The following is a 15,538-nucleotide window of genomic DNA, read 5'->3' as shown; positions in this document are numbered from 1 at the left end:
CAGTGTGTGGGGGTAGTTCTTTCTGTCCCTGGCCAGAGTCTTATCAGAGTCAGATCAGGCCTCTGGTCCCTGGCCAGAGTCTTATCAGAGTCGTAGATCAGGCCTCTTGGTCCCTGGCCAGAGTCTTTACAGACTCGTAGATCAGGCCTCTTGGTCCCTGGCCAGAGTCTTTACAGAGTATTAGGGCGTTTGAGGTGACCGTATTACCACCAGTAGTCATGACCGCAGTGAAATTCCACGGTAATCCTCTTTTTTGCACTCTGGACATGCTTTGGTTGTACCCAACTGGCCTGGTACTCAGGGCTCTATTGTCCCTCTAACCATTCTGACATCAATGCAAATTAAATCTTTAAAACACTTATCATCAAAATAGTAGTTTTTAAAAAGTTCAACAACGGTGTGAAAAAGTGTGAAAAAACGGTGGTTTGTGGATGTTGGTTTAAAGCTGAACACAATAAAATGTACAGTACTTTCTAATCGTGATGATTCATTCAAAACACGCATAGACATATTACAGCTAATGCATATGTATATGCTGATGAGCCCAGGCCCGGAAAAAAAGCTGAATTAAAATTACAAAAACATTAATAAATAACCGATTGAAGATGTCTTTGGTACCGTAATTGGTCTAGCCTAAACTCCAAAATTAAACACATTTGAGTAATTGCCCTTAAGTGTGGGCTGTATTATTATGTATACTGGATGGACCTGATGCTACACTCCAAAATGTATATTCATGAGTCTGGTAGGTGATGCTGTTGGTTCATTGATTGTTGATTACAGAGTCATAGATCAGGCCTCTCTGTCCTTTACCAGAGTCTTTACAGAGTCGTAGATCAGGCCTCTCTGTCTATTACCAGAGTCTTTACAGAGTCATAGATCAGGCCTCTCTGTCCTTTACCAGAGTCTTTACAGAGTCGTAGATCAGGCCTCTCTGTCCTTTACCAGAGTCTTTACAGAGTCGTAGATCAGGCCTCTCTGTCTATTACCAGAGTCTTTACAGAGTCATAGATCAGGCCTCTCTGTCCTTTACCAGAGTCTTTACAGAGTCGTAGATCAGGCCTCTCTGTCCTTTACCAGAGTCTTTACAGAGTCATAGATCAGGCCTCTCTGTCTATTACCAGAGTCTTTACAGAGTCATAGATCAGGCCTCTCTGTCTATTACCAGAGTCTTTACAGAGTCGCAGATCAGGCCTCTCTGTCTATTACCAGAGTCTTTACAGAGTCGCAGATCAGGCCTCTCTGTCTTTTACCAGAGTCTTTACAGAGTCGTAGATCAGGCCTCTCTGTCTATTACCAGAGTCTTTACAGAGTCGCAGATCAGGCCTCTCTGTCTATTACCAGAGTCTTTAAAGAGTCGTAGAGCAGGCCTCTCTGTCTATTACCAGAGTCTTTACAGAGTCATAGATCAGGCCTCTCTGTCTATTACCAGAGTCTTTACAGAGTCGCAGATCAGGCCTCTCTGTCTATTACCAGAGTCTTTACAGAGTCGCAGATCAGGCCTCTCTGTCTTTTACCAGAGTCTTTACAGAGTCGTAGATCAGGCCTCTCTGTCTATTACCAGAGTCTTTACAGAGGGATGAGAAAATGGACATGGCAGGTACTCATTCTCTCTCTGAGTTTCTTTGTATTGGCATTTGGGGCGGCAGGGTAGCCTAGTGGTTAGAGCGTTGGACTAGTAACCGGAAGGTTGCAAGTTCAAACCCCCGAGCTGACAAGGTACAAATCTGTCGTTCTGCCCCTGAACAGGCAGTTAACCCGCTGTTCCTAGGCCGTCATTGAAAATTTGTTCTTAACTGACTTGCCTCGTTGAATAAAGGTCAAATAAATAAATAAATAAATAAAAATTGATGATGCTGCTTGATGCTGTTGCTCACGGCCGGCCCGCTTATTAGGCAGGTTTACGTCGCCCACAATGGCGGCAGAATGACGGCATTTTCTGAGCTTAACTGTCCAAGACGGACATCCAAAACAACACTTAAAGTTTCCCCCTGTTGTCCAGGAGTTTCTCCCTGCCTCACATAATTCTACCCAAAAACAATGACTATTCCTCTCAACCAGTGGCAAAGGGGCTTTTTAGGTGAGTGCCGATGCCGCCTTTCGATAAGCAGTGCCCACTACGTTAAAGGCAGGGATGCAAAATATTACATTTACATTTACATTTAAGTCATTTAGCAGACGCTCTTATCCAGAGCGACTTACAAATTGGTGCATACACCTTAAGACATCCAGTGGAACAGCCACTTTACAATAGTGCATCTAAATCTTTTAGGGGGTGAGAAGGATTACTTACCCTATCCTAGGTATTCCTTGGAAAATATGTATCTCAATTCCCAGCGTGTCTCTCCAGGGTGCTCCGCCAACGTTCCGTCACAAAAATATTTGAAGATAAATCTGATAGCAGATATAGGATATGATATAAAGAGTATGTGGGGGCCCCGTCGAGTGGCGCAGCGGTCTAAGGCACTGCATCGCTGTGTTCGATGCGTCACTACAGGCCCGTGTTAAATCCCGGGAGACCCATGAGGCGGTGCACAATTGTCCCAGCGTCGTCCGGGTTAGGGGAGGGTTTGGCCGGCCGGGATGTCCCTGTCCCATCGCGCTCTAGCGACTCCTGTGGCGGGCCGGGTGCAGTGCACGCTGACACGGTCGCCAGTGTTGTCCAGGAGTTTCCCCCTGTTGTCCAGGAGTTTCTCCCTGTTGTCCAGGAGTTTCTCCCTGTTGTCCAGGAGTTTCCCCCTGTTGTCCAGGAGTTTCCCCCTGTTGTCCAGGAGTTTCCCCCTGTTGTCCAGGAGTTTCCCCCTGTTGTCCAGGAGTTTCTCCCTGTTGTCCAGGAGTTTCCCCCTGTTGTCCAGGAGTTTCCCCCTGTTGTCCAGGAGTTTCCCCCTGTTGTCCAGGAGTTTCCCCCTGTTGTCCAGGAGTTTCCCCCTGTTGTCCAGGAGTTTCCCCCTGTTGTCCAGGAGTTTCCCCCTGTTGTCCAGGAGTTTCCCCCTGTTGTCCAGGAGTTTCCCCCTGTTGTCACGTACAAGTTGGGTTCAAGTTTAGTATCCGTCAAATTTTGGACAAGCTGATCATTGTGAAAAAATAAAATACTTCTGCATATTCAGAGTTTAAATATCCACATTGATTAGGCACAAGAATCAGGACTAATAGTCAATTCAATGGCCTGTTTTACAAACGGTGTGCCGACGACATAGATGGGCATTCATACAATTCCATTACAGGCTGACAGGCTACATACACCCTAGTAAGTACTGTCCAACATTTTTTTTACCTCTTTTTTTGGGGGTCCTGTCCAGAGTCGTCGTTTTTTTGTGTGTTTTTACAAACGGTAGGCTTACCACATACAGTGGGGAGAACAAGTATTTGATACACTGCCGATTTTGCAGGTTTTCCTACTTACAAAGCATGTAGAGGTCTGTAATTTTTATCATAGGTACACTTCAACTGTGAGAGACGGAATCCAGAAAAACACATTGTATGATTTAGAACGTATGATCTCTGTAATTGCAAACAAAGGTTTCTGTACCAAATATTAAGTTCTGCTTTTCTGATGTATCAAATACTTATGTCATGCAATAAAATGCAAATTAATTACTTAAAAATCATCCAATGTGATTTTCTGGATTTGTTTTAGATTCCGTCTCTCACAGTTGAAGTGTACCCATGACAAAAATTACAGACCTCTACATGCTTTGTAAGTAGGAAAACCTGCACAATCAGCAGGTGTATCAAATACTTGTTCTCACCACTGTAGATGGGCATTCATAAACTTCCATTCCAGGCAACACTTTAAGCTACACCTCGGTAAGTACGTACTGATACCTTTTTGATGTCTTTTTTTGGTGCCGTTCTGGACCGGCTTTGAAAACCACTTCCAGACCAAATCTGAACCGATCATAGACATCTATGTTTAGTTCAGTTTTTTGTCCGGTCTGGACAAGCCTTAATTTGACCCCAAACATTTCACTTTTATTCAGAACCAAAAATGAGCCTGGTTTCAACATCCGGAAAATACATATTTTCATCGTCTGTAAAAATACGTATTTTCAACATCCAGAAAATAAGAATTTTCAACTTTCATTCATAACCGAAAATTAATCTGATTTCAACCTCTGGAAAATATGTCATTTTTTAACGTCCGGAAAAGATGCCTTTTCAACATCCTGGAAATGATGTATCATAAACATATCGAAAATACCTTTTCACCTTTTCATTCAGCACCTAAATTTAACCCAACTTCAACGTCTGGAAAGTACATATTTTAGATGCCTTTTCGACGTAATTTTGCTTACTGGGACTATTCTAGTTTTGCGCGGGGGGGGGATGTTTTGGTCTTGCCTATGGCAGCAGAACGGCAAGGACCGGCCCTGCTGCTGTTGGACGGTGGGATTAACCAAAGACGAATAAATATTTAAATAAATACGTCCACATCTGTTCAGTAAATATTCAGCCTGCTTTGGAGAGGAGTTGCCTGCATTATCTGAGCTGGGCTGGCCTTATAGTGCACCGACTGGCTCTGTTGATGGGAAGGAGTTTGCTGCTTGTACCTGGCTGGGTTCAAATAGTATTTGAAATCATTTCAAATACTTTATATGTGCTTGATTGAGCTTCCCTGGCTTAATTGACCAATGGAATAGTCCCCAAACAACTGCAAACCCCAGCCATCTGGCACTCCAGGCAGGCTAGAGCAAACACTCAAAATATTTGAAAGATTTCAAATAGTATTTGAACCCGGGTCTGTCTTGGAGGACTGCAGGGCTGCCGAGACACTGCCACTGCTGATGTAGACAGATGGTAGACACAGTCAGACTCTCAACAAGATAAATAAATCCTGTCCAGTACACACAATAATCTATTTATTGACTCTAATTTGAGAACAGGTCTTTTGGACCGGCACAGACCAAAGAGTGTTGATTTACTCAAGATTTACCCCCAGCTTAAAAGACCCCCCTACTGGTTTAGCTTGAATAGAGTATTGTGCACTTTACAACTATTTGCTAACTGTGATTTGACGTCAAACCATAATTTGTATTGCTACTAATGCATCTTTCCTCTTTCTTTCTTTCCTCTTTCTTTCTTCCCACAGACTTTTATAGTAGTTAATAAAGGGACGGCCATCTTCCGGTTCAGTGCCACGTCTGCTCTCTATATATTTACCCCTTTCACCTTCCTCAGAAGAATCTCCATCAAAGTCCTGGTCCATTCATATCCTTTACAACGGTCTGTCTGTCTGTCTGTCTGTCTGTCTGTCTGTCTGTCTGTCTGTCTGTCTGTCTGTCTGTCTGTCTGTCTGTCTGTCTGCCTGCCTGCCTGCCTGCCTGCCTGCCTGCCTGCCTGCCTGCCTGCCTGCCTGCCTGCCTGCCTGCCTGTCTGTCTGTCTGTCTGTCTGTCTGTCTGTCTGTCTGTCTGTCTGTTAGTGATGAGCCCAGAGGAAAACAGTTATGCGTAATGTCAGGTCAGTAAGATTCTACATTATATAGTTGTGTGATGTCATTGTTTCAGGGAAGAGAGCTTTGATCTTTCTTTGTTGGCGCTGGAGCCCTTTGTTGTGTTATTGTGTAGTACAGAGCCACTTCATTTCAAAAACAGTTCTATCAGTTTGCCAATTGTTTGTTTGATTGTAAAAGCAGGAGGTACTTTCCAGGTAGCCGACTCAGTATAATGTCACAAAAACATGGCAGATTAACGTAACCCCTCACCCAGAAAAAAACTAAACTGGAACCACTTTCTAATTGTCCCCTTAAAAAAAACTAAAAAGCCACACCCTGCCATACTGTACTGTACAATCAGCCAATTTCTAATATTTACACATTCCAATAGTAGGATCCCATTGGATTTTTCCATAGTCCCATTTTTGAAACAGCTTTGTGATGTTCCTCCCTGGCATCGCCAACCAAATCCCTTGATCTGCTGCTCTTAATCTCCCAAATGAAATAAGAGCAAGGAGATTTCACGTCACATGACGGCTGCCTATTAGTTATCAGACGGACGGCTTGTCCTTTGCACGACTGAATCCCTCCATCCTCTCTTTCTCTACTGAATCCCTCCACCCTCTCTTTCTCTACTGAATCCCTCCATTCTCTCTTTCTCTGCTGAATCCCTCCATCCTCTCTCTACTGAATCCACCCATCCTCTCTTTCTCTACTGAATCCCTCCATCCTCTATTTCTCTACTGAATCCCTCCATCCTCTCTTTCTCTACTGAATCCATACATCCTCTCTTTCTCTACTGAATCCCTCCATCCGCTCTTTCTCTACTGAATCCACCCATCCTCTCTTTCTCTAATGAATCCACCCATCCTCTCTTTCTCTACTGAATTCATCCATCCTCTATTTCTCTACTAAATCTATCCATCCTCTCTCTACTGAAACATTCATCCTCTCTTTCTCTACTGAATCCCTCCATCCTCTCTTTCTCTACTGAATCCCTCCATCCTCTCTTTCTCTACTGAATCCCTCCATCCTCTCTTTCTCTACTGAATTTATCCATCCTCTCCTTCTCTATGGAACCCCTCCATCATCTCTTTTTCTACTGAATCATCCATCCTCTCTTCCTCTACTGAATCCATCCATCCTCTCTTTCTCTAATACATCATCCTCTCATCCTCTACTGAATCCATCCATCCTCTCTTTCTCTACTGAATACACCCATCCTCTCTTTCTCTACTGAATCCCTCCATCCTCTCTTTCTCTACTGAATTTATCCATCCTCTCCTTCTCTATGGAACCCCTCCATCATCTCTTTTTCTACTGAATCATCCATCCTCTCTTCCTCTACTGAATCCATCCATCCTCTCTTTCTCTATTAATCCCTCCATCCTCTCTTTCTCTACTGAATCCACCCATCCTCTCTTTCTCTACTGAACCCATCCTCTCGTTCTCTACTGAATCCATCCATCCTCTCTTTCTCTAATCCATCCATCCTCTTGTTCTCTGCTAAATTCATCCATCCTCTCTTTCTCTACTGAATTCATACACCCTCTCTTTCTCTCCTGAATCCATCCATCCTTCTTTCTCTCCTGAATCCATCCACCCTCTCTTTCTCTACTGAATCCATCCATCTTCTCTTTCTCTACTGAATCCATTCATCCTCTCTTTCTCTACTAAATCATCCACCCCCTCTTTCTCTACTGAATCCATCCATCCTCTCATTCTCTACAAAATCCACCCATCCTCTCATTCTCCTCTCGTTCCCTACTAAATCCATCCATCATCTCGTTCTCTGCTAAATACATCCATCCTCTTATTCTCTACTAAATCCACCCATCCTCTCCTTCTCTTCTAAATCCATCCATCCTCTCGTTCTCCTCTCATTCTCTACTAAATCCATCCATCTTCTCTTTCTCTACTAAATCAATCCATCCTCTCGTTCTCTACTGAATCCATCCTCTCGTTCTCTGCTGAATCCATCCTCTCGTTCTCTGCTGAATCCATCCTCTCGTTCTCTACTGAATCCATCCTCTCGTTCTCTACTGAATCCATCCTCTTGTTCTCTACTGAATCCATCCTCTTGTTCTCTACTGAATCCATCCTCTTGTTCTCTACTGAATCCATCCTCTTGTTCTCTACTGAATCCATCCTCTTGTTCTCTACTGAATCCATCCTCTTGTTCTCTGCTGAATCCATCCTCTCTTTCTCTACTAAATCAATCCATCCTCTCGTTCTCTGCTGAATCCATCCTCTCGTTCTCTGCTGAATCCATCCTCTCGTTCTCTACTGAATCCATCCTCTTGTTCTCTACTGAATCCATCCTCTTGTTCTCTACTGAATCCATCCTCTTGTTCTCTGCTGAATCCATCCTCTCGTTCTCTACTGAATCCATCCTCTTGTTCTCTACTGAATCCATCCTCTTGTTCTCTACTGAATCCATCCTCTTGTTCTCTGCTGAATCCATCCTCTCTTTCTCTACTAAATCAATCCATCCTCTCGTTCTCTACTGAATCCATCCTCTTGTTCTCTGCTGAATCCATCCTCTCGTTCTCTACTAAATCAATCCATCCTCTTGTTCTCTGCTGAATCCATCCTCTCGTTCTCTACTGAATCCATCTCTCGTTCTCTACTGAATCCATCCTCTCGTTCTCTACTGAATCCATCCTCTTGTTCTCTACTGAATCCATCCTCTTGTTCTCTACTGAATCCATCCTCTTGTTCTCTGCTGAATCCATCCTCTCTTTCTCTACTAAATCAATCCATCCTCTCGTTCTCTACTAAATCAATCCATCCTCTCTTTCTCTACTAAATCAATCCATCCTCTCGTTCTCTACTGAATCCATCCTCTTGTTCTCTGCTGAATCCATCCTCTCTTTCTCTACTAAATCAATCCATCCTCTCGTTCTCTGCTGAATCCATCCTCTCGTTCTCTACTGAATCCATCCTCTTGTTCTCTACTGAATCCATCCTCTTGTTCTCTACTGAATCCATCCTCTTGTTCTCTGCTGAATCCATCCTCTCTTTCTCTACTAAATCAATCCATCCTCTCGTTCTCTACTGAATCCATCCTCTCTTTCTCTACTAAATCAATCCATCCTCTCTTTCTCTACTAAATCAATCCATCCTCTCGTTCTCTACTGAATCCATCCTCTTGTTCTCTACTGAATCCATCCTCTTGTTCTCTGCTGAATCCATCCTCTCTTTCTCTACTAAATCAATCCATCCTCTCGTTCTCTACTGAATCCATCCTCTTGTTCTCTGCTGAATCCATCCATCCTCTCGTTCTTAACTGTGCTACAGTATATATATTCTGTTGTTCTGTACTATACTATCGGGGTTTAAAAATCTATCCCTAACAATTGTAATGGTTCACCCTTACTGTGTTAGCAAATGTGCTGTTAATGTCAAGATGTAGATCTATGTTTGTGGGTGAAATGCTAGATAACATCTTAATTTCCTTCTTATTTTTTTTAGTAAAAGTCCACTTTGTTAGAAATATTCACTACAGAATTCTGGAAACAAATCATAAAAGAGAGACATCTTAAGCCAGGTGTACACGACACGATTTAGCTGTCCCAAACAAGTTTTTGAGATCGGAGACAAAATCCCCATGTTGTTGCCTAGTCGCTCGTTTAATACGAGCGGGTCAGAGACTTCAATCTGAGGTCTACCGATTCTGTCTCTTTGAGCCGTCCCAGACATCCCGATATTTTCAAACATGTTTAATTTTTATCAGCTGAAAATCTGCAACGCTCTTGTAGTGTGAGATGTGCTACGACAGAGTTTTGAGAACGGTGATCAGCAATAGCCAATGAGAGTTCGCCAGAGAAGAAGCTTAGCGACATGATGTCGTTGTTTCACATCACCCAGAATGTGTAGACTCTCCAGCAGGAGCCATAACTAATACCAGCTAGCCAGTATGCATTTTTACTTTCATTAAAAGCAAAAGTGTCAAATTGTTATTCGCAAACAATGTTTGTTTTTTTGATATTTCAACTCTGTATAACAAGCGTGAATGACTGACCGCAAAAGTTTAATGGGCTACTTTGAGCCACAGCTCGTTCTAGTTACGTTAACAATCTAATCACATCTTCACACCATTCTGATGTGACGTGACACCATTCCGATGTGATGTGACACCATTCCGATGTGATGTGACACCATTCTGACTTGATGTGACACCATTCCGATGTGATGTGACACCATTCCGATGTGATGTGACACCATTCTGATGTGATGTGACACCATTCTGATGTGATGTGACACCATTCTGATGTTGATGTGACACCATTCTGATGTGATGTGACACCATTCCGATGTTGATGTGACACCATTCCGATGTGATGTGACACCATTCTGATGTGATGTGACACCATTCTGATGTGATGTGACACCATTCTGATGTTGATGTGACACCATTCTGATGTGATGTGACACCATTCCGATGTTGATGTGACACCATTCCGATGTGATGTGACACCATTCTGATGTGATGTGACACCATTCTGATGTGATGTGACACCATTCTGATGTGATGTGACACCATTCTGATGTGATGTGACACCATTCTGATGTGATGTGACACCATTCCGATGTGATGTGACACCATTCCGATGTGATGTGACACCATTCTGATGTGATGTGACACCATTCTGATGTTGATGTGACACCATTCTGATGTGATGTGACACCATTCCGATGTTGATGTGACACCATTCCGATGTGATGTGACACCATTCTGATGTGATGTGACACCATTCTGATGTGATGTGACACCATTCCGATGTGATGTGACACCATTCCGATGTGACGTGACACCATTCTGATGTGATGTGACACCATTCCGATGTGATGTGACACCATTCCGATGTTGATGTGACACCATTCTGATGTGATGTGACACCATTCCGATGTTGATGTGACACCATTCTGATGTCACATAATTTACTGGCAACACAAAACAACTACAGGAAAGACGATTGTTTTAATGTGAGAGGCTCAGCTCAGATTTTAGGATTTTTTTTTTTGAAAGTCGTGTAGTGTACGCCCAGTATTAGAGACGTGGAGAAAAACACATCCCCAAGTCTCAAGCTATAACCTGAAAGCTAAGAGTGAGCTATGATGTATGAACTACCTTAACGACAACCCAACTGGTCATGGGAGCCGTAACAAGCTATCGTGCAAGCATTTACTGTATATAAAATGAACAGGGTAGTCGTGAGGAGGACCTTGCTAACAAGGACAAACTTAGTCCGTTTATTTACAATCATGGTCATATTTCAAAGGATTATTTTCCATTGAAAGGACGTCTCATTCCCAGAATTACATCACTAATAGAAACATTTTCAAGCAACAAAAAAAGTAACTTAATTTAGAGCGAAGGTGTGGTAAGTACAGTATGTGATACATTTGACAAACATATGTGCATTTACTTTAACCGTTTCTTCACATTATTCAGCTTGTTCATTATGTGTACTATTCTGACCAACTGTTGCTTCATGGCCATGTCGGACCCCGCCCCTTGGACCAAGTACCTGGAGTGAGTATTACGTCTACACTTCCTCCCTCCTTAGTACACTTCTTTTGATGGTGAATACACTGTTTCCCCTGTGATAGGAACTTCCTCTGTGCCCCCCCCCTATTTTTTATTTTTTTTGTCCCAATATTGAGCGTTGCCACGGTGTTTTGCTACAGTAACAGTAACAGTGTGTGAATCCTGATCGGCGAGTTACTGTATTTCAAATGTAAGTAGCCTACATCAAGCATGTGATACGTTGCCACGGTGTGTTGCTACAGTAACATCAAGCATCGGCTCACTCACTGCACTTGGAATGTCACATGAGAATGAATTCTTGGCGTTGGTGTATAATTTGCCCCACACTTCGTCGCCAACACTTTTCAATCAGGTTTTTGCTTATTAAATATATTTTACAATTGGAATGTGATGATATGAATGCTAAACTTCCAATTCTGTTACTGAATGTTTATATACCTGAGGTAAAACTAGCCTCTGACACAAAGTATTCTGGGAATGCATGACATGACACACACTCACCCTTGCTAGCTAACAATACCTTGCTTTTTATACACCATATTTCTACATTCTGCTTTTTTGGGCATTTACATTTACTTTCAACGGGTTGATTGAGAGCATGCTAAATGAGTTGAAACACTGTCATTTTACACCTTAATGAATAATCTCTCTTCATTCCATGCTAAATGAGTTGAAACACTGTTATTTTACACCTTTAACGAATGATCTCTCTTCATTCCATCCAGTGCTATTGCCCAATACTGTGTCGTTTTGAATCCACTAAATTATATTTTCCAGGTACACGTTCACCGGTATCTACACCTTTGAGTCCATGATAAAGATATTTGCGAGAGGATTCTGTGTCGGGCCGTTCACCTTCCTGAGAGACCCATGGAACTGGCTAGATTTTAGTGTAATCTCTATGGCGTGAGTACCACTCCTTTAGTCTGGTATTTGTACTCCTTCACCCCTAGCCACGTCCTGTTGAATTGATAGGTATTTGTACTCCTTCACCCCTAGCCACATCCTGTTCAATTGATAGGTATTTGTACTCCTTCACCCCTAGCCACATCCTGTTCAATTGATAGGTATTTGTACTCCTTCACCCCTAGCCACATCCTGTTCAATTGATAGGTATTTGTACTCCTTCACCCCTAGCCACATCCTGTTCAATTGATAGGTATTTGTACTCCTTCACCCCTAGCCACATCCTGTTCAATTGATAGGTATTTGTACTCCTTCACCCCTAGCCACGTCCTGTTGAATTGATAGGTATTTGTACTCCTTCACCCCTAGCCACATCCTGTTCAATTGATAGGTATTTGTACTCCTTCACCCCTAGCCACGTCCTGTTGAATTGATAGGTATTTGTACTCCTTCACCCCTAGCCACGTCCTGTTGAATTGATAGGTATTTGTACTCCTTCACCCCTAGCCACGTCCTGTTCAATTGATAGGTATTTGTACTCCTTCACCCCTAGCCACGTCCTGTTCAATTGATAGGTATTTGTACTCCTTCACCCCTAGCCACGTCCTGTTCAATTGATAGGTATTTGCGATCCAGGGGCTTTTGAGAGAGAGAGAGAGAGAGAGACAGAGAGACAGAGACAGAGACAGAGAGACAGAGACAGAGAGAGAGAGAGAGAGAGAGAGAGAGAGAGAGAGAGAGAGAGAGAGAGAGAGAGAGAGAGAGAGAGAGAGAGAGAGAGAGAGAGAGAGAGAGAGAGAGATGTCATTTAGGTGGATGACATGTGGATTTAATATTCATTATTTAAAATGAAAACATCACTTGACTTTGGGACTTACCGGGTACTTAAAGGGTTGCATTGTGAATGGACTTCTGAGAGCGAACTAAACAATGTCAGAGAGGATAATGGAGGGGGGATGGTCTAAAAACCCGTCCGTGGTGATACAGCTAGAGGGGATACAGCTATAGAGGATACAGCTATAGAGGATACAGCTATAGAGGATACAGCTGTGGAGGATACAGCTATAGAGGATACAGCTAGAGAGGATACAGCTATAGAGGATACAGCTATAGAGGATACAGCTGTAGAGGATACAGCTATAGAGGATACAGCTATAGAGGATACAGCTATAGAGGATACAGCTGTAGAGGATACAGCTGTAGAGGATACAGCTGTAGAGGATACAGCTATAGAGGAAACAGCTATAGAGGAAACAAGTTTGGGGGAAACAGCTATAGAGGATACAGCTAGAGAGGATACAGCTGTAGATGATACAGCTGTAGGGGATACAGCTATAGATGAAACAGCTAGAGAGGATACAGCTAGAGACGAGAGAGAGAGAGAGAGAGAGAGAGAGAGAGAGAGAGAGAGAGAGAGAGAGAGAGAGAGAGAGAGAGAGAGAGAGAGAGAGAGAGAGAGATGTCATTTAGGTGGATGACATGTGGATTTAATATTCATTATTTAAAATGAAAACATCACTTGACTTTGGGACTTACCGGGTACTTAAAGGGTTGCATTGTGAATGGACTTCTGAGAGCGAACTAAACAATGTCAGAGAGGATAATGGAGGGGGGATGGTCTAGAAACCTGTCCGTGGTGATACAGCTATAGAGGATACAGCTATAGAGGATACAGCTGTAGAGGATACAGCTATAGAGGATACAGCTATAGAGGATACAGCTATAGAGGATACAGCTGTAGAGGATACAGCTATAGAGGATACAGCTATAGAGGATACAGCTATAGAGGATACAGCTGTAGAGGATACAGCTGTAGAGGATACAGCTATAGAGGATACAGCTATAGAGGATACAGCTATAGAGGATACAGCTAGAGAGGATACAGCTATAGAGGATACAGCTGTAGAGGATACAGCTATAGAGGATACAGCTATAGAGGATACAGATGTAGAGGATATAGCTATAGAGGAAACAGCTATAGAGGAAACAAGTTTGGGGGAAACAGCTATAGAGGATACAGCTAGAGAGGATACAGCTGTAGATGATACAGCTGTAGAGGATACAGCTATAGAGGATACAGCTAGAGAGGATACAGCTGTAGATGATACAGCTGTAGAGGATACAGCTATAGAGGAAACAGCTAGAGAGGATACAGCTAGAGACGATACAGCTAGAGAGGAGAGAGAGAGAGAAAGCGAGAGAGAGAGACAGCGAGAGAGAGAGAAAGCGAGAGAGAGAGAGAGAGAGAGAGACAGAGAGACAGAGACAGAGAGAGAGAGAGAGAGAGAGAGAGAGAGAGAGTTGGAGGAAACAGGACTCTGGAGAGCTGAGAGATCCAGAGAGAGTCTCTAACGGCAACAGTGCCTTGGGACCATTACTATAGGAGTTTTAATCACCTTTATCCCCACACGCAATATCACATCCCATCACATGATACACACATAAGGTCGCATTTATTATGACAATAACAAGGTTGTGAGATTACATGTGACTCCTCCTCCATAGTTTATACATCCTGAATATGTTAGGACCTGCTTGGGTAATGAAACAACAACTCTTTCAGTACACTGGACCAGGACAGAACACCATAAGGCCGCTCAACCGTTTAGGGCTTTAGGCTGTATATAGGAGAGAGACAGAGAGAGAGAGGACACAGCTAGGGCCATGTTCACTAAGCCTCTGCTCTCTAAATGATGCTCAGTTACAGGGATGCCTCACCACTTAGAATAAACAAACAGGAAGGAAAAATGACACAGGTAACAATACTGAGAAAATATGGTCCTTAGACATCACCATCATCACTACCATCATCATCGCCATCATCACTACCATCATCATCACCATCATCACTACCATCATCATCACCATCATCATCACCACCACCATCACCACCATCATCACTACCATCATCATCACCATCATCAATACCATCATCAATACCATCACCATCATCACTACCATCATCACCATCATCATCAATACCATCACCATCATCACAACCATCACCACCATCATCATCATCACAACCATCATCACCATCACCATCATCACTACCTTCACCACCATCATCATCGCCACCATCACCATCATCACTACCATCATCATCACCATCATCACTACCATCATCGTCATTTTTATATGCCATCATCACTACCATCATCATCATCATCACCATCATCATCACCATCATCAAAACCATCACCATCGTCACTACCATCCTCATCATCATCATTATCACTACCATCATCATCATCACTACCATCATCATCACCATCATCACTACCATCATCATTACCATCATCACCACCATCATCGTCATCACTACCATCATCACTACCATCACCATCATCACTACCATCATCACCATCATCACATCACCATCATCACTACCATCATCATCATCATCACTACCATCATCATCATCACTACCATCATCATCGCCATCATCACTACCATCATCATCACCATCATCACTACCATCATCATCATCACCATCATCATCACCACCCCCATCACCACCATCATCACTACCATCATCACTACCATCATCACTACCATCATCATCACCATCATCACTACCATCATCACCACCATCATCACTACCATCATCATCACCATCATCATCACTACCATCATCATCATCATC

At 43.0% G+C, this 15,538-nt stretch overlaps 1 protein-coding gene across 1 annotated transcript in view; it reads left to right on the top strand.

Moving 5' to 3' along the window:
- The window catches only part of LOC118371447 (sodium channel protein type 4 subunit alpha-like), a 120,724-nt gene that overhangs the window by 23,258 nt on the left and 81,928 nt on the right, over positions 1 to 15,538 (top strand). The window contains exons 2-4 of the mRNA XM_052477394.1: positions 5,090 to 5,208; positions 10,882 to 10,971; positions 11,764 to 11,892. Coding sequence (XP_052333354.1) covers positions 5,090 to 5,208; positions 10,882 to 10,971; positions 11,764 to 11,892 — 338 coding nt within the window. The remainder of the gene's footprint in view (positions 1 to 5,089; positions 5,209 to 10,881; positions 10,972 to 11,763; positions 11,893 to 15,538) is intronic.

This window comes from Oncorhynchus keta, chromosome 23 (genome assembly GCF_023373465.1).
Source record: "Oncorhynchus keta strain PuntledgeMale-10-30-2019 chromosome 23, Oket_V2, whole genome shotgun sequence".
NCBI lineage: Eukaryota > Metazoa > Chordata > Actinopteri > Salmoniformes > Salmonidae > Oncorhynchus > Oncorhynchus keta.
The sequence above is the reverse complement of the archived record's forward strand: the minus strand, read 5'-3'. Positions and strand labels throughout refer to the sequence as shown.